Source organism: Plecotus auritus (genome assembly GCF_963455305.1).
Source record: "Plecotus auritus genome assembly, chromosome: 9".
In the NCBI taxonomy this organism is placed as follows: domain Eukaryota; kingdom Metazoa; phylum Chordata; class Mammalia; order Chiroptera; family Vespertilionidae; genus Plecotus; species Plecotus auritus.
The window spans coordinates 112,125,556-112,144,708 of record NC_137783.1 but is presented as its reverse complement, the minus strand read 5'-3'; the positions used below and the strand labels follow the sequence as shown (position 1 = coordinate 112,144,708).

General features: G+C 37.5%; 1 protein-coding gene across 2 annotated transcripts in view; it reads left to right on the top strand.

The window, feature by feature from the left end:
- NUP98 (nucleoporin 98 and 96 precursor) overlaps positions 1–19,153 on the top strand; it is a 108,518-nt gene that overhangs the window by 56,077 nt on the left and 33,288 nt on the right. For both annotated transcript variants that reach the window (XM_080688555.1, XM_080688554.1), the window contains exons 13-18: positions 2,403–2,536; positions 5,869–6,056; positions 9,968–10,084; positions 11,784–12,079; positions 16,865–16,978; positions 17,659–17,797. In XM_080688555.1, coding sequence (XP_080544681.1) covers positions 2,403–2,536; positions 5,869–6,056; positions 9,968–10,084; positions 11,784–12,079; positions 16,865–16,978; positions 17,659–17,797 — 988 coding nt within the window. The remainder of the gene's footprint in view (positions 1–2,402; positions 2,537–5,868; positions 6,057–9,967; positions 10,085–11,783; positions 12,080–16,864; positions 16,979–17,658; positions 17,798–19,153) is intronic.

Below are 19,153 nucleotides of genomic sequence, written 5' to 3'. Positions count from 1 at the left end.
CCAGACCCCTAACCTCCTCCCCTTTGGCAACTATCAGTCTGTTCTCTGTATCCCATCTTTTTTTCAAAGGCAATTAAAAAATTTCTAGCCAAAATTTTAATATAAGAGTTGCATATGTTAATGTTAATTCCCATTTAGAAGTAGTTGTCTTGACTTCTAGAATGCACATCTCTGCATCATAAAATCTGAGTTGGAAGGTGCTTTAGTTTATGTGAGTGTCTACCCTTATTGTGGGGAAGTCGCTTACTTAACTTAAAAACCTCAGTTAAGGTGCCTTTCTTACAGGTCAGTTTAGTCCAGATTGTTTAGGAACCAAAACCTGCCTTCAATAGTATTTCTACCCAGGGGTGTACTTTTATTATCTCCTATAGCTAAGCAAAACCAGTCTGCTACAATTTCTTTGCAGAACTTCATTGTCTTCCACATAAAGTATTATCAGTTTATTTTTTTCTCAGAAGACTTTTTAAACTTTTTCCTATCCTTTTAATCATTTGGTCATGATGTAGTTTTTCGATATGTTTTCAAATGATTATGATCAGAATTGAATATAACACTAAGAGTAGCTTAACTAGTGCTTATGCTTCCTTATTCTCTTATTTTTGCTAATGTAGCAGCTCTTCTTTTCTGTATTTTTAATTGATACAGTTAACAGAGAAATTTTCATACTTAATCATAAATATAAAAACATCCTCACACATTTTTCTAATTATGTATGAATTTGTTAAAGGAAGTTTTTATTCTTTTGAGTAAAATGATGGGATCAGCTGTTGCAAGTCAATTTTTTCTAAGGGGTAATTGGCTCTGAAGTAACAAACTAACCAGTAAGTATATTACAGTCCTTAAAAAATATTAAAGCTTTCTTTAGTCTCCTTGAATAGTCCACAGAATAACACTAAGATGAGACTCTGTGGCACTGTGTACCAAAATATACTTTGCTATATTTTTTTCTTACCTATAGTCTTAAAATGGGTTTAAGAACTTTCTGAATATAGATGATGTACTATATGTTCTTTAAATTGACATCTCCTTTGGGTTTCATAATCCTGAGCAAATTTGCACTCTTTAAATACCAACCTATAGTGCTTTAGTATTTAATGAATACATTCAATTTTAAGAAAGCTTGATTTGATTAAATTTGTCATAAATTTAGTTTTAACTATCTGTTCTGGGTTTCTTGTTATTGCTGCTGCTGTTGTGTGTTTTTTTCTTTCTATTAAAAATTTCAGAATGTTTTGTTTATGACACTTCTTTAATGTGTATTGTCTTACTATATTTTAACTTTGACCTTATTTTTAACATTTACAAAGGAGAAAAGTATTTATACCTCTAAAATGATTTAAGTGTGACTTAATTTTTTTATCAGTCTTTTTGGAAATCTTTATGTTGCAAAGAGATTTCTTCATCAATCAAGTTACAGTGCAGACAGTATGGGGCTTTTTGTATTTGGTTTTTTTACTGTGTATAATTGTAAATCATTGTTCCTTGTCTGTTCCCTAAATTCTCTATGACTGATGACATGTTTGTTCTTACACTTTGAAAGAAAATTAGATGAATTGGGTGATTTTTTTTTCCTTTTAATTTTTACTTCAATGTAATACAAGTATTAAATGTAAATAATAAACCTGTAAGGACACCTTAACAGCCATTTTATTTTTTGTATGGTGCCTCCTCCTTCTGTATTCTTAGTATATATAATATTTTTACTTATTAAATTAAATCAAAGATACTTATTTTCACTATGAAACACTTGTCATTATTATGTTATTTTTTTAAATAACTCCTTAACCCAGCAGGTTGATATATCATGATTTTTATAACTATTAACTTAATGTTGGACATAGATTGTTTCCAAGTCTTGGCTATTATATAATGTTCAGTGAACATTTATATTTTCCTTTATTTTGTTTCTTGGTTAATTAAAACCTTGTGTTAAATTTCCATGTTTGAAATTATTAGGATGAAAAATGTAAAAACAGTACTTGCTACATATACTGTCATACTGTTTTTTTTTAGACAGACTAAACCAATTTGTAACGTTTTTAATGTCAAAGACTAACTCTTTTTATATAACTGTGCCACTGATAGATAATGAGGTAGGTATAAAAATATTTCTTCAAGGTTGTTCTAAGTTACATTTCTTTCATTATTATTATTAGCAGGGAACACCTATGAAAAGTTTTATATATGTTGTCATTTATAAAATGCCTCTTTATATTTTTGACCCATTAGTTTATTTGATGGTTGATTTCTTCAGTTTGTTCCCCTACTTGCCACCAATAATATCATTGAGTGAGTCTGAACATTTTGAAGACCAAGACTTCAAAAAGAGTTTTGAGTTCTCTTGCTAAAATGCACTGGATCTTTGACTGACATCTTGCTTTTTCTTTTCTTTTTGTAAAAAGCTTTGACAGATCCAAATGCCTCTGCTGCCCAGCAGGCTGTTCTCCAACAGCACATCAACAGTCTAACATACTCACCTTTTGGAGACTCTCCTCTCTTCAGGAATCCCATGTCAGACCCTAAGAAGAAAGAAGAGGTAAATTTAAGGGTGTTTCTGTAGAATTTATTTTCAGAGAGGATAAACTAAATATGCAGAATGTAATTTCTTATGTATAAAGCCTATGCAAAGTTAGATAAAATTAATTTTTAATATATTTTTTATGGATTTCTTACAGAGAGGAAGGGAGAGGGATAGAGAGTTAGAAACATTGATGAGAGAGAAACATCGATCAGCTGCCTCCTGCACACTTCCCACTAGGGAAGTGCCCACAACCAAGGCACATGTTCTTGTCCAGAATCGAACCTGGGACCCTTCAGTCCGCAGGCCAATGCTCTAGCCACTGAACCAAACCAGCTAGGGCGATATAATTAATTTTTAAGGCACATTTATTTATACTTTTTACTAGGCCATGGGATAAATTATTTTTGCTGCAAGACAGTGAAATGAGCACTGGAATGGAAGTAAGGGCTGTGATGTTTTGACAGCCCTGAAGTAAGGCAGATATTTATAGTTGAGCAAACTAAGGCTCAGCTCCCAGAGATTAATTTTTCTAAAATCATAATGCTCATAAGTGGCAAATCAAAATCTTTTCTCCTGATTTCTACATAGCTTTGTCTTATTCTTTTGTGCTCTAGTGGCAAAGACATTATATTTTGCTCACGTGTGTGTGATTAAAAGCATAGTCTTTTGCCCTGGACAGTTTGCTCAGTGGTTAGAACCGAAGGGTCGTGGGTGTGATTCCTGGTCAATGTTCGTGCTGGAGGCAACCAATCTCTCTCTCTCTCTCTCTCTCTCTCTCTCTCTCTCTCTCTCTCTCTCTCTCTCTCTCCCCCTCCCCCCTCCCACCCCTCTCCCTCTCTCCCTCTCTCTCTCTCTCCCTCTGTCCCTTCCACACTCCCACTTCCGCCCCCCTCTTTCTCCTACTCTTCCCCTTTATCTCTCCTCCTCTTTTTCCCCCCTCCTCCCTGCCATTCTCCAGAAATCAATGGGAAAAATATCCTCGAGTGAGGATTAAAAAAAACAAACAAAAACAAAATTATAGTCTGGTCTGTTTTTTGTTGGTGGCTTTTATTGAATTTATTGGGGTCATAATTGGTTAATAAAATTTATATAGGTTTCGGGTGTACAGTTGTACAATACAGAATCAGTATATTGTACTGTGTGTTCACCACCCAAAGTCAAATCTCCATCCATCACCACTATACTCCCTTTTCCCTCTTCTACCTACCCCCACTCCCCTGATCCTCACAGAATTATTGCCTGTATTGATGAGTAGTTGTTGTTATTATTGTTTCTTACTTAATCGCTTCACCTTGTTCACTCAGCCCCTCAACCCTTTTCCCTCTTATGCTGTCAGTCTGTTTTCTGTATCTAGGGGTCTGTTTCTATTTTATTTGTTTATTTTGTTCATTAGATTCCACATATGTAAGATCATATGGTATTTGTCTTTCTCTGACTGGCTTATTTCACTTAGCATAATATTCTCCAGTTTCATACATGCTTTCACAAAAGGTAAGGTTTTTTCTTTTTTTACGGCTAAGTGGTATTGTATAAATGTACCACAGCTTTTTTGTGATGGGCACTTGGACTGCTTCCAGATCTTGGCTATTGTAAATAGCACCTCAGTGAACATAGGGTTGCATTGTCTTTGGTCTGTTTAATACTTACTTTACCACTTAGAGCAGGCGTCCTCAAACTGCGGCCTGCCGAGGACATTTATCCGGCCCGCCGGGTGCCGCTGCCTGTCCTGCTTAGCAGCCGACTCGTCCCGGGCCCGCAGTGTGCATAGGAATTTGTTCATAGTTTTTTTTTTTAAACTATAGTCCGGCCCTCCAATGGTCTGAGGGACAGTGAACTGGCCCCCTGTTTAAAAAGTTTGAGGACCCCTGATAGAGTATGTGAAACATTGGTTATGTCTTTTTGCCTCCCAAAATCTGTTTTCTCATATATAAAATGGGAATAGTAATACTGTTCAGTGTTGAGAATTTAATAAAATAATGCAGCCCTGGCCGGTTTGTCTCAGTGGATGGAGCGTCGGCCTGTGGACTCAAGGGTCCCAGGTTCGATTCTGGTCAAGGGCATGTACCTTAAAATATACAGAGCATAGATTCTTGAGTGAGTTTCGTAATGCTTTTCAGAAGAGGTAACATTTAACTCTTTTGTGTATGTATGTAGAAGTTGGTAGATCTAGGTCAAGACATTCCAAGAAAAGGCACAGAATTGTAGAAGATCTGAATGATCTGGGAAGGTACAGTGTTACTGAAGTGTAACAGTCTGCATTGTGAAGAGAAACAGAAATTGTGACGTGTTTTATATATTAGACATAGTTTCAGTTGGTGTGTCCAGTGTATACTGTTAAAGAAAACAATGTATAACATCCTGAAGATACTATAGAAACATAGTAAAAGTGCCATCAAAATCAACTGTGGAGTCTTAATTTAGTTGTGTCTCTCCTCCACTAACTTGTAATTTCCTCAAAAATCAGGGAAAGGAATTTTATTTTTATTCCTAGTACTTAGTGTTTGATTCATGGTATTATCAATGTTTGCTAAATGATGGATAAATGCAAGCTAATATCTGTCTTTTTTTCAGAGTGATTTGGGTTGAATAGAAGTTCAACATTAATTCATAGCTGTGTCTGTTTCCTTAAAGCATAAGATTTTTTGTTTTATTTAAAAATTCTTTTTTATATTTTCTTAAGATAAATATATTAAGTATTACCATCTTTGTTTTGGAATAAACTGCTGGTCCTGGCTGGTGTGGCTTGGTTGGTTGGAGTGTCATCCGTACACCAAAAGTGTCGGCTTGATTTCCGGTTAGGGCACATACCCAGATTGTGGGTTCAATCCCCAGTGGTTGGGGAGTATGGGAGGCAACCAATTGATGTCTGTCTCAAATCAATAAAAAAACATATCCTTGAGTGAGGAACTATTGAAATTTAATTTACGATAGCTATCACTAAAGTAGCCAACATGGGCTACATCATTCCAGCTTACATTTAGATCCAACAAAATTTTAGTCAAGGGATAGGGCATAATGAAGATAAGCTTCAGTTATGAAAGTACAAACTATTTGTGTAAGTGGTTTTTTAAAGTGACCTTAAGGTCCCCATTGTAAAAGGCCATTTGCAAGTGGATAGTTTTCCTTGTTAAATCATACTGTAGCTATGTTTTGAGCATTGGTTCTTGTCTATCTTGGAGTACATAAGACTTACCTGGAATTCTTGTTTTCTGGAAGCCAAGACTTCAAGAGGTATCTAGCTGGTTAATTGCAGAGATAAGATTTCCATTCTGGTCTGATTTTTAAGGCCAAAATCATACATTTGAGGTAATCTAGAACTTTCTTTTCTTGATGCTTTTGTTCTTCAGAGATTGAAACCAACAAATCCAGCAGCCCAGAAGGCTCTCACTACACCCACTCATTATAAACTGACACCTCGCCCTGCCACCAGAGTGCGACCAAAGGCATTACAAACAACAGGCACAGCCAAGTCACAGCTCTTTGATGGACTGGATGATGATGAACCATCCTTAGCCAATGGAGCATTCATGCCCAAGTGAGTTTATTTTTGTTAACATAAATTAAGTGTAAAATATAGTGTGAGACAAAAATGGGTTTACAGTTGTATGTGAAACAGTTCTTATTATTTATTAATTGGATTATTATACAGTTATTTTTTTATTATTTATTTTTAAATATATTTTATTGATTTTTTACAGAGAGGAAGGGGGAGGGAGAGAGAGCCAGAAACATCGATGAGAGAGAGACATCGATCAGCTGCCTCCTGCACGCCCCCCACTGGGGATGTGCCCGCAACCCAGGTACATGCCCTTGACCGGAATCGAACCCGGGACCCTTGAGTCCGCAGGCCGACGCTCTATCCACTGAGCCAAACCGGTTTAGGCCAGACAATGGCTTTTAAAAAGCAGCAAGTACTTTTCTAATCAGAAAGAAAAAGGGTTGGTTTTTGCTTTGGAGAAAAAGTGGGAATTCATCACTTGCAGTTCTTTGTCTATGAATGATAAGTTTAAAAATTACCACTCCTTTCTTTCCTTAAAAATATGGTGGGCTGCTGCCTCCAAAACGTTGGAAAATTCAATTTTTATACATTTCTTAGAATAGCATTAGCTTATTTGGAAGGCAGAGACTGCGTGTTATTCATGTTTATGTCCCCAGCACTTAGCAAATTTTTTGGCACAGAGTTGTTGAAAAGAGCTTGGATTCACCAGTCCAACCATCTCTCAGGGTAATTTCACCAGTTTCTTTGGGGTTTGCTACACACTTCTGTTCTTTGACTTCTTTTGTCTGTTTTCTGTACCTGTCTCACTTGATATTTCTGATGCCAATCCTCTTCACTTTTTCCTGACACTGTTTTATGTTCTTTGTCTTCTAGTTGTATGTTTTTCATGTGAAACATTTTATCAGTCCCTCTTCTCTTTCCTCCTCTGTCACTGTGTTCCAGTTCATGGCAGTTATTGTTTTTTAAAGATCAAATTGCCCCATCTTTGGCGAGCAATTTTCATTTCAGGTTGGCTTCTATTCCTTTCCAAGGTCCCTGATAATGTTTGATAACTTTCTTTCTGTAGGATTCAATCTATACCAGCCAGGGCTTGTTTTGTGTCTTTTTTGTTAATCCTCACCTGAGGATATTTTTTCCATTGATTTTTTTTAGAGAGAGTTGAAAAGAGACAGAGAAAGACATCAATGTAAGAGAGAGAGATTGATGGATTGTCTCCCCACACACCCCAACCTGGGCCAGGGATTGAACCTGTAACCTCAGTATGTGCCCTTTACTTAGAATCAAACCCAAGACCCTTTGCATGGGCCAATGCTCTAATCACCTGAGCCACACAAGCCAGATTTAATAATCTTCCAAAAAATTATTTTATGTCACTTATATTTTTAAAACTGTGGCAATAATTGGAGTTCAAGTATGATGATACTGTCCTTCAGAAAAGATTTTTTTAAAAATGAAAGTTGCTTATTGAAATGGGTCAAAGCTGAACTTGTGACCAGACTCGTGCTATTTACTTTTAATTTTTTAAGAATTGTTTTGAGAGAGAGAGAGACATTGATTTGTTGTTCCACTTATTTATACACTAGAGGCCCGGTGCACGAAATTCGTGCACAGAGGATTCAGCCCAGCCTGCACGCTCTCCAATCTGGGACCCCTCGAGGGATGTTGGACATCCCTCTCACAATCCAGGACTGCTGGCTCCCAACCGCTCGCCTGCCTGCCTGCCTGCCTGCCTGATTGCCCCTAACCGCTTCTGCCTGCCAGCCTGATCACCCCTAACCACTCTCCTGTCAGCCTGATCAATGCCTAACTGCTCCCCTGCTGGCCCAATTGCCCCCAACTGCCCTCGCCTGCCGGCCTGGTCACCCCTACCTGCCCTCCCCTGCCAGCCTGGTCACCCCTACCTGCCCTCCCTGCAGGCCTGGTCACCCCCAACTGCCCTTCCCTGAAGGCCTGGTTGCCCCAAACTGCCCTCCCCTGAAGGCCTGGTTGCCCCCAACTGCCCTCCCTGCAGGCCTGATAGCTCCCAACTGCCCTCCCCTGCTGGCCCGGTAACCCCCAACTGCCCTCCCCTGCAGGCCATCTTGTGTCCACATGGGGGCGGCCATCTTGTGTGTTGGAGTGACGGTCAATTTGCATATTACTCTTTTATTTGATAGGATTCGTTGGTTGACCCTTGTATGTGTCTTCACCAGCAACCGTGACGTAACAGGATGGCTCTCTAACCAACTGAGCTACCTGGCCAGCACACTTTTAGTTTTCTCTTAACTATAGGGGTAGAGACTTTCCAAGTCCTGACACAAAATGAGTGCCATTCTCTGGTACCTCCACACTTTTGGTAGCTCTGGACTCCAGTTTCTGTCTCCTTAATCCCACAAGGCTTTAAAATGTCCTGTTAGCCTCTTAGCCTTCCCCTTGGAATCAGAAAAGTCCCCAAAAGAAAAACAACCCTAAGTACCAGACACCTCCCTGTGCCACTCTCCCCCAAGTTGCTGGTTTGGTAATTTTTTTTGTAACTGGTTGGCTGTCATATAAGAGTGGTCTGCTACCTATAGTAGTTCTGTTTTTTTTAAAGAAGGAATAAAGCACATTAGTTACTCCCATGAGTTTAAGTGAGTGTTAAGATCTCTTCTATTGGTTTTTCTACTTGAAGCTTGTATACTGTGGAGGTTCTTGCCCTTAAGTAAACCTGCTGTATACAAACATGAACTTTTTAGGTATTTGTTATCATTTGCATCTTTGAATTCTTTTTTTTGTTGTTGTTGTTAAATCCTCACCCGAGGATATTTTTCCATTGATTTCTTAGAGAGAGTGGGAGAAAGAGATAAAGACAGAGAGAAATATTGATGTGAAAGAAACACATTGTTTGGTTGCCTTCTGCATGCGCCCTGACCAGGGCCCAGGCTGGGGAGGATTCTGCAGCCAAGGTACATGCCTTTGACCAGAATCGAACCTGGGACCCTTTGGTCCACAGGCCAAACTGGCTAGGGCCATTTGCATCTTTGGATATCAGGGTTTTTTGTCATTTTTTTTAAAATATTTTTTTTTATTGATTTCAGAGAGGGAGGGAGAGGGAGAGGGAGAAAGAGATGGAAACACCAATGATGAGAGAGAATCATTGATTGGCTGCCTCCTGCATCCCCCTCAATCCCTCTACTAGGGATTGAACCTGCAACCCGGGCATGTGCCCTGACCAGGAACCGAACTGTGACTTCCTGGTTCACAGGTCAATGCTCAACCACGGAACCATGCCAGCCAGGCATCATCTTTTTTTTTTTTTTTTTTTTTAATTTTGGATTTTTTTTAGAGAGGGGAGCATTGATAAGAGAAACATGGATTGGCTGCCTCCTGCACATCCCCCACTGGGAATCACACCAGGGACCTCTTAGTGCATGGGTCAGTGCTCAAGCACTGAGCCACTCTGGCCTGGCTCTTGTCATCTTATTTTTAAAATCTTTCTCATTTAGTCAAGAAGGTATCTATTTACCTACTTTTTCAGGGCAGCATGCTGAGTTCTATAGGAAGAGATAGTCATAAATCCATATTGCCAAAAGAAAAGAAGGAAAATGTTTAAAAAGAGAAAAGACATGTAGAGAAATAATTGAAATATAATACATAGTGTGATGAGTTGACTAAGTGTTTGGATCAAGTTAGTGCTCAGTGGTTCAGAGATTCATGAAAAATATTTTCCAGGGAAATTTCCACTTTATTTTGAATGAGGTTAGGTTTATTCTTCCAAATACCAGAGTGTAATATATTTGGGACCTTATGTTTTGGTCATGTATTTATAGGAAGAGTTGGTGAGTTTAATGAACTTGTTAGGTCATTTTTAGATATATAAGAATTGAATGTGAGTGCCCTTTTCAACTCTAGTTTTTAAGATAATGTCTGTGACGGAGCTATGTGTGCCTGGGTTTTTACCTTTTTTACCTTTTTGTCTCTGTTTATAGGAAAAGCATTAAGAAGTTGGTTTTGAAAAACCTTAACAATAGCAATCTCTTCTCTCCTGTTAATCATGATTCAGAAGATCTAGCTTCACCATCTGATTATCCAGAAAATGGAGAAAGGTAAACTGAATTCTGGTTTGGGTTTCTGGTAGAGCTCCCTATTCCCTTTTTTTTTTTTTTAAGATCAAATATTAATTTTTTTAAATATTTTTTTTTTATTGATTTCAGAGATGAGGGGAGAGGGGGAGAGAGACAGAAACATCAACAATGAGATAGAATCATTTATCGGCCGCCTCCTGCACGCCCCCTACTGGGGATAGAGCCTGCAACCCCGGCATGCGCCCTTGGCTGGGAACTGAACCTGGAACCCTTCAGTCCGTAGGCGGACGCTCTATCCGCTGAGTCAAATTAGCCAGGGCCCTATTCCCATTTTGAAAAGATTCTGAGCTTAAAATTTATTCATTCTATGAAAACTTATGAAGCTTGGTGAATGTTGTGTATAAGTATTATAGCAGATGAGCACCTAAAAATTAAATCATGTTTTTGTTTTTTTAATTCTTTAAACCTTAAAAATTAGAGCTCTTCTGATTCAATCCTGCAGAATTATTTTGATAACCATGTATATCATTTTGAACAAGGTTAACATACATTTGACATTTACCTCCCCTAAAATAAGGAATATTTTGTTTATAAGAAGTACTGGAGTATAGTCATTGTAACCAAATAAAAGAAAAGTAACTTACAGAAACATATAAAATGTATAAAGAAAGAAGTGGAAGTATATGCACTATTTCATAGTTTGGTATATATTCTTACGGTTTAGAAATCTGTTTATAAGTATATTCTACAGATAAACATAGAGGTTATACATGAATGATATATATTGTGATGTTCCTATTTCCATTTAATTTATTATAAATGCCATTTTATATTAATATGTATACATCTGCCCCTTCTTTTTTAATAACTATATAATTTAATCAGTTCTCTATTAGAGGACATTTAGATTATTTGCTATTACTATTTCAAAATGACTCATTGAAAAATTCATTTATATATCTTTACTCCTGTTTTTTTCTCTTTGGATAAAATTTTAGTTTGAATTCTTTTTACTAAATATTTTCTTTTCTTTTTTTTAAAATATATTTTATTGATTTTTTACAGAGAGGAAGGGAGAGGGATAGAGAGTTAGAAACATCGATGATCAGCTGCCTCCTGCACACTCCCCACTGGGGATGTGCCTGCAACCAAGGCACATGCCCCTGACCAGAATCAAACCTGGGACCCTTAAGTCCGCAGGCCAACACTCTATCCACTGAGCCAAACCGGTTAGGGCTACTAAATATTTTTTAATATCTTTTTATTTTCTAATATCTTGATGATAATATTTAAAAATTTAAAAAATTTTCCATTTTTTAAAATTTGAAACTCACCACTGGTTATTTGATATAGTAGAGCACCTTGTTTTTTTAAACTAAAAATTTGATGCTCAGAGCCATTTATTCATGAAAATAGAGCTGTTAAAAGCACAAAATCTACAGCCAGATTTCCTGGGTTAAAATTCCAACTGTAGCATTTATAGGTTTGTGACCTTGGGCAAGTTACTTTATTTTCTGTGTCTTAGTTGTCTTTTTATAAACTAGAGAGAATGATAGTAACCTGTGTTACCAGATTACAGTAAGTATTAAATGAATTTTTAATATGTGGAATTACCTAGAATAGTGTCAGACACCTAGTAATGGCTCAGGAAAGGTTAGCTGTTATCATTGTTACTACTACTACAAGGAGCTGAGATACTGTTTTTACTTTCTCTTTTCAGATTCAGTTTCCTGAGCAAACCTGATGAGAATCATCAGCAAGATGGACATGATGATTCTCTCATGTCACGTTTTTATGCTAATCCTATTGCAAAACCCATTCCTCAAACCCCAGAGAGTGCTGGAAATAAACACAATAACAGCAGCAGTGTGGATGATACCATTGTTGCATTGAACATGCGTGCTGCCTTGCGAAATGGGCTGGAAGGAAGCAGTGAAGAGACTTCTTTTCATGAGGAGTCACTGCAGGATGACCGGGAAGAAATAGAAAATAGTACTTACCATATGCATCCAGCAGGTCAGGTTCATTTTGGTACATGCCTAATGTCTTACCAGTCATTTGAAATTTCTTGTGGTTTGTCACAGATTTTCAACAGAATGAAAGTCATCTATCTAAACTCTTAAAATGTTTTTTATTGCATTTTATAAAAGTTAACATTTAAACACTTTTCACTTAAGCTTTGGTCATTCTGTAAATTTACATACTTTTGTAACTTTGAAGTAGTTAAATTCATGTCATTTTAATTATCCTGGTATAGTTTAAAGACCCCCAAATTTTATAGGCAGAGAGACTATCCTCATACTTGCCTTAGTTTTATAAATTTGCATAGATTACTTATTAGTTTTTAAATTAAAATGAGGGTGATAATTATTTCTTATCATATAAGGTGTTTAAGATCTGAATTAGATTTAAGTATATAGACCATAATGTCTAACATGTATAAGCATTCAAATGGTAGCTGTTGCTATGGTTATTTATCATCACCTCAGTTCTTTGCTTGCTTCCCTCCTCTTGTTCTCCATAATGAACTGATTAACTTTTTCCCAACTAATTGATGAAACAAGTCATATAGACTATAAGAATAGAAAGTCTTGATTGGATACTTAGAGCTTGCCTTATCTGTGTGTGTTGATATTACATCTCATTTTGGGCTTTGATAAAAATATCATTACCTTTTTTAAAAAAATAGAAGTAAAATTATAGTGAAGTACAAAGATCTTGTGTTCATTTCAGTGAATTTTGGAACATATATTCATATGTCTAATACCTCAGTCGAGAGTTAGAACATTTCTTTTACCCTGGCAAGTTAGTACTTGTATCACAATCCCCAGAAATCAATCACAGTCTGATTTTTGTCTCAGATTAGTTTTGCCTGTTCTTGAACTTCATGTAAATGGGATCATATATACATATTCTTTTTTACTCTTAATTTATCTGTGATTGTATCCATGATTTATATATCAACACTTTTTGCTTAATAGTATTTCAATATGTAAATATGCCACATTTGGTTAATTCATTTTCTGTTAGTGAACATTTGGGTTGTTTTACAGTTATTCTTAAAATGTCTGTAAAAATTTTTCTATATCTAGTGATCGTACTGCCTTCATATAATGTTCAAAGCATTTAAGAGTAAGCCAATTCTGCCCAGCCAGCATGGCTCAGTGGTTGAGCGTCGACCTATGAATCAGGAGGTCACAGTTCAATTTCCTGTTGGGGCACATGCATGTGCCAGGTTGCAGGTTTGATCCCCAGTGTGGGGCATTTAAGAGGCAGCCGATTCATAATTCTCTCTCATCAGTGATGTTTTTATCCCTCTCCCTTCCTCTCTGAAATCAATAAAATAAATAAATAAATTATACACACACACACATATATATATATGTATACACACACATATATATATATACATTTCTTTTTTTTTTAAGTAAGCCAACTCTTCTGGTCAATTGGTGCCCCAAGGAAACAATTTTATACTTTCATATTAAGAATCCCAAGTATATATACTTGTGTATGTACATCTACATGAATTCATTATTTTTTTTTAATATTAAAAAATCTTTATTCAGATTATTACAATTGTTTCTCCTTTTTCCCCCCGTAGCTCCCCTCCACCCAGTTCCCACCCCACCTTCTGCCCTTACCTCCCCCCCACTGTCCTCATCCATAGGTGTATGATTTTTGTCCATTCTCTTCATGAACCCCCCATACCCCTTTCCCCCTGAGAATTATCAGTCCACTCCCTTTCTATGCCCCTGATTCTATTATATTCATCAGATTATTCTGTTCCTCAGGTTTTTAATTGACTTGATTTTTAGGTTCACTTGTTGATAGATATGTATTTGTTGTTCATAATTTTTATCTTTACTTTTTTCTTCTTCCTCTTCTTTAAGAATACCTTTCAGCATTTCATATAATACTGGTTTGGTGGTGATGAACTCCTTCAGCTTTTTCTTATCTGTGAAGCTCTTTATCTGCCCTTCAATTCTGAATGATAGCTTTGCTTGGTAGAGTAATCTTGGTTGTAGGTTCTTGCTATTCATCACATTGAAAATTTCTTGCCACTCCCGTCTGGCCTGCATAGTTTCTGTTGAGAAATCAGCTGACAGTCGTATGGGTGCTCCCTTGCAGGTAATTAACTGTTTTTCTCTTTCTGCTTTTAAGATTCTCTCTTTGTCTTTTGCTCTTGGCATTTTAATTATGATGTGTCTTGGTGTGGTCCTCTTTGGATTCCTTTTGTTTGGGGCTCTGTGTGCTTCCTGGACTTGTAAGTCTATTTCTTTCACCAGGTGGGGGAAGTTTTCGGTCATTATTTCTTCAAATAGGTTTTCAGTATCTTGCTCTCTCTCTTCTTCTGGCACCCCCATAATTCTGATGTTGGTACGCTTGAAGTTTTCCCAGAGTCTTCTTACACTATCTTCAACTTTTTGGATTTTTTTTTTGCTTTTTGCTTTTTCGGTTGAGTGTTTTTTGCTTCTTTGTATTTCAGTTCTTTGACTTGATTCTTGTGTTCCTCTAGTCTGTTTTGGGGTCTCTGTATAATATTTTTTATTTCAGTCAGTGTATGTTTAATTTCTAGTTGGTCTTTTTTCATATCTTCGAGGGTCTCGTTATTTATCGGCCTTTTCTAGGATATTCTTGAAAAGCCTTATAACCGTGGTTTTGAATTCTATATCCAGTCATTTGTTTTCCTCCATTTCTTTCGTTTGTGATCTGTTTCTTTGACGCCACATTTTCACTGCTTCCCTGAGTTGGTAGGGTAAATTTGTGTGCTAGGTTTCCTATATGGCCCAGTGGATCTGCCTCCCCAGTTAACCTGAGGTGGACACTCTTGGTGCACCCATTTGTGGACTGTGTGTACAGCCTTGTTGTAGTTAAGTCTTGATTGTTGTTGGTATCACTGGGAGGAATTGACCTCCAGGCCAGTTGGCTGTAAGGATCAGCTGCGTCTATGCTGGGAGAAGTTCGGTGCTGGAGACAGCCTTATAGGATTAGACTTGCCAAATTGCAATAGCCTCTGTGCTCAGCTTGGATGGGGTGGAGTCTCAGTCTTGGCTTCCCGTCAGCCTTGCCCTTGTGCGCACGTGCGTGCCTTCAGACCTCTGCCTTCCCGGCTCCCGAGTCTCCGCCCGAGAGTCCAGACTCCCCCCACAAGAGCGTGGGTCCCCAGGGGCTCACCTGGAACTGGGGTTCAGTGCAGTCAGAACTGGGGCCCAGTGCGGTCAGGAGCCTCCAACTCCCTTCCACTAGGGAAAGCCTGTGGCAACCTCCACAGCCTTTGTGCGCACTGGCACGAGCACGCCTTCAGACTTCTGCCTTCCCCAGCTCCCGAGTTGCCGCCCGAGAGTCCAGACTCCCCCCGTAAGAGTGTGGGTCCCCAGGGGCTCGCCTGGAACTGGGGTTCAGTGCAGTCAGAACTGGGGTTCAGTGCGGTCGGGGGCTTCCTTCCCCCTTCCGCCAGAGAAAGTCAGCCAGGCTCTCAGCCGCCCTTCCTCTCTGCATGCACAAAGACCCTTTGCCGTACCTCCAATTCTCTGTGAGCTTTTCTCTTTCCTTCTAGTTGTAGAATTTTCACTCAGCCAGCTTTCCTGTGGTTCTGGATGGTGTCCGTTCTGTCTTCTAGTTGTAGTTTTGAAATTGTTGTGCGAGGCAGCAGTTTAGGTGTTTACCTATGCCGCCATCTTGGTTTTCCTACATGAATTCATTATGATGCTCCCTTTTTTTTTTTTTTTCCACATATCCAGCCTAGAGTTTTTCTTTTTCATTTTCCCATTGACCTTGTTTGCCACCTCTCTGTTTATTTACTTAGGTTTTTGTTTGTTTTTATTGATTTGAGAGAGAGAGAGAGGAAAGGAGAGGGAGAGAGAGAGATAGAAACCCACAACCTGGCCATGTGCCCTGACCCAGAATTGAGCCGGTGACCTCTTGGTGCATGGGTTGACACTCAAACTATTGAGCCACACCAGCTGGGCACCACCTCCCAATTTAAAATTTCATTCCCAGGATTAACAATCCTCTAAACCTTGCCAGTAGAGAAACAAGTTATACAAGTGGGCATTGCTGTGGCTGGACTTTAATCTGATATTGGCCTAAAATTGTTTTCTCTCATAGAGCAGGTTAGCCTGATCTCTACATATAAATGGAACAAGGAGTGATTAGAAAGAGCATATCAGTGCTCTGTTTTCTTTGAATTCTTCAGAAATCTACCTAGTTGTTATTTAAAAAAAAAACAAAAAAAAAAAAACACTAATTATATAGACCTTTAAGTTTGCATTTGACTTTAGGACTTTCTCATGTAGAAAATTTTCCAAGTACTGGATTTGGGGTTTTAGTTTCATGTATACAACTGAATTACTATGTAGGCAGTTTCTTTTTTTTTTTTTTTTAATATTTTATTGATTTTTTTACAGAGAGGAAGGGAGAGGGATAGAAAGCTAGAAACATCGATGAGAGAGAAACATTGATCAGCTGCCTCCTGCACACTCCCCACTGGGGATGTGCCCACAACCAAGGTACGTGCCCACAACCAAGGTACATGCCCTTGACCGGAATCGAACCTGGGACCCTTGAGTCCGCAGGCTGACGCTCTATCCACTGAGCCAAACCGGCTAGGGCTATGTAAGCAGTTTCATTCCACCCTGGGTTTTGGTATCTTCAGGTATTAAAAAAAAAAAAAAAGATTAAACAAGCTTTCCCTGGAATGTATTTTATAGAATGCCTTTCATAGTGTAGTGTTTTAATGGGTGTCAGTGAAAAAGACAGTCACAGTTAATACAATATTTTCTGTTTCTTTTATCATAGGCATTGTTCTCACTAAGGTTGGTTACTATACTATTCCATCTATAGAGGACCTTGCTAAAATTACCAATGAAAAAGGAGAATGTATTGTCTCTGACTTCACTATTGGTCGTAAAGGTGAGTATGAGTTTAGGAGTTAGTAGTACATAAGCCAGAGATCTGCACATTATTTTTGTATTTAGATAAAGGAAGCTCTTGATAGCTGAATCCATTTTTCCCCCTACATTTGAACCCACCTTGGCCTGAATAGCAGACAAGTAACTAAACAAGACTAGAACCTTATAATATTCTTTGGTAGCTATTTTGCTCATTGCAGTTTTCTACAATTAAAGAAAATACTGTAAACAGCAAGGAATACTACGTGAAAAAATTGAATAGTTAACAAAAGATGGGTAATATTTAGGTTCAACTTTATATTATTAAATTATTACAAATGTAATTTCTTTGAGAAAAACATGTATCATATTCAAAAAAAGGCACAGGTATCTTAACTCATACTGCAGATATGGTGCTAAGAGTTGTTTATATGGCAGCTATATAGGTCTTCGGTAAGAGATTTAAGAAGGCTGTTTTGAGGACAACATAAATGCTATAAAAATACTGATGTTAAACCAGATAACAATATATTTGGTGTCACCCATACATATTATGGATGAAATAACCCGTTCAGTGATATCGCTGGGTGATTGAAAATATTAATTTTTAAAGCAGCTTGCTCCTTCTGATAATTAGAAGTTTAATGTAGGTATTTGCCCCCTATGCAGGATGAGTTTTTAACTATTTGCTCTGACTTGTAGGTTATGGTTCAATCTATTTTGAAGGAGAAGTGAATTTGACAAATCTAAATCTGGATGATATTGTACATATCCGAAGGAAAGAAGTTATTGTCTATTTAGATGATAACCAAAAACCACCTGTGGGTGAAGGACTAAATAGGTATGAACTTATTTATGTATTTAGAAAATAATCAGCTAAATCGCAGTTATTTCTGTCAACACAAATGTGTCCATATTATACATTTTTCTGCAATTTGCTTTTTTGACTTAGTGTACAATGTGGAATTATTGTTTCTCTACTTTCATTTAAAAGTATAAATGATAAATGCTACACTATGACTTCTTGACTCTTTTCCCCTAATATTTTCAGGTTCAACTGTTAGTTTCCAAAAACCATTTAAGCAGTAGTTTTTTTGTGGGAGTTTTGTGTTGTTTTTTTTTTTCCCCTTCACTTTTTTGTGGTGACTATGCTTAAGCCTTTCTTTATATTTTAGTGTGAGATATTAGCTTCTGATATCTCTTAGACAAGTGAAAGGGCCACAGTTAAAGTTGTTTATGTTCTCAAATTACCAGGATTGAATTATGAAGAAATAGAAAATCTGAATAGCCCTATAACTAATAAGGAACTTGAATCAGTAATCAGAAACCTTCACCTCAAAAAAAGTCCAAGGCCAGATGATTTCTTTTTTTTTTTTTTTTTAAATATATTTTTATTGATTTCAGAGAGGGAGAAAGAGATGGAAACCCCAATGATGAGACAGAATCATTGATTGGCTGCCTCCTGCACGCCCCCTACTGGGGATCGAGACTGCAACCCGGGCATATGCCCTGATTGGGAATCGAACTGTGACCTTTTGGTTCACAGGTCGATGCTCAACCACGGAGCCATGCTGGCTGGGCAAGATCAGATGGTTTCAACGATGCATTCTACTGAACATTTAAAGAAGAATTAACACTGATTCCTATCAAATGCTTACAAAAAATTGAAGAGAAGGGAATACTTCTGAACTCATTCTATGAGGTAGTTATTACCCTGATTCCAAAGCTAGACAAAGACCTTGTTACAAAACTACAGACTAATATCATGATGAATATTGATGTAAATATTCTCAACAAAATATTAACAAACAGAATTTAACAATACATTGAAAAGATTATACACCATGACCAAGTGGGATTTATTTCTGGAATACAAGGATGATTCAACACATGAAAATAGATCAGTGTCAGTATATCCCACATTTATAGAATGAAGAAAATCACATAATAATCTCCATTGGTTCAGAATAAGCATTTGATAAAATTCAATATCATTTCATAATAAAGACACTCTACAACCTAGTGCTAGAAGGAAATTACCAGGTTGTATTTGAAAAATCCACAGTCTAAGATCTGAACAACCCTATAACTAATCTGGAAATCAGAGCTAGAGTAAGTAAGCAAGAAAAAGAAGTAAAAAGCATTCAAATTCAAAAGGAAGAAGTAAAATTATCTCTGTTCACAGATGATTTGATCT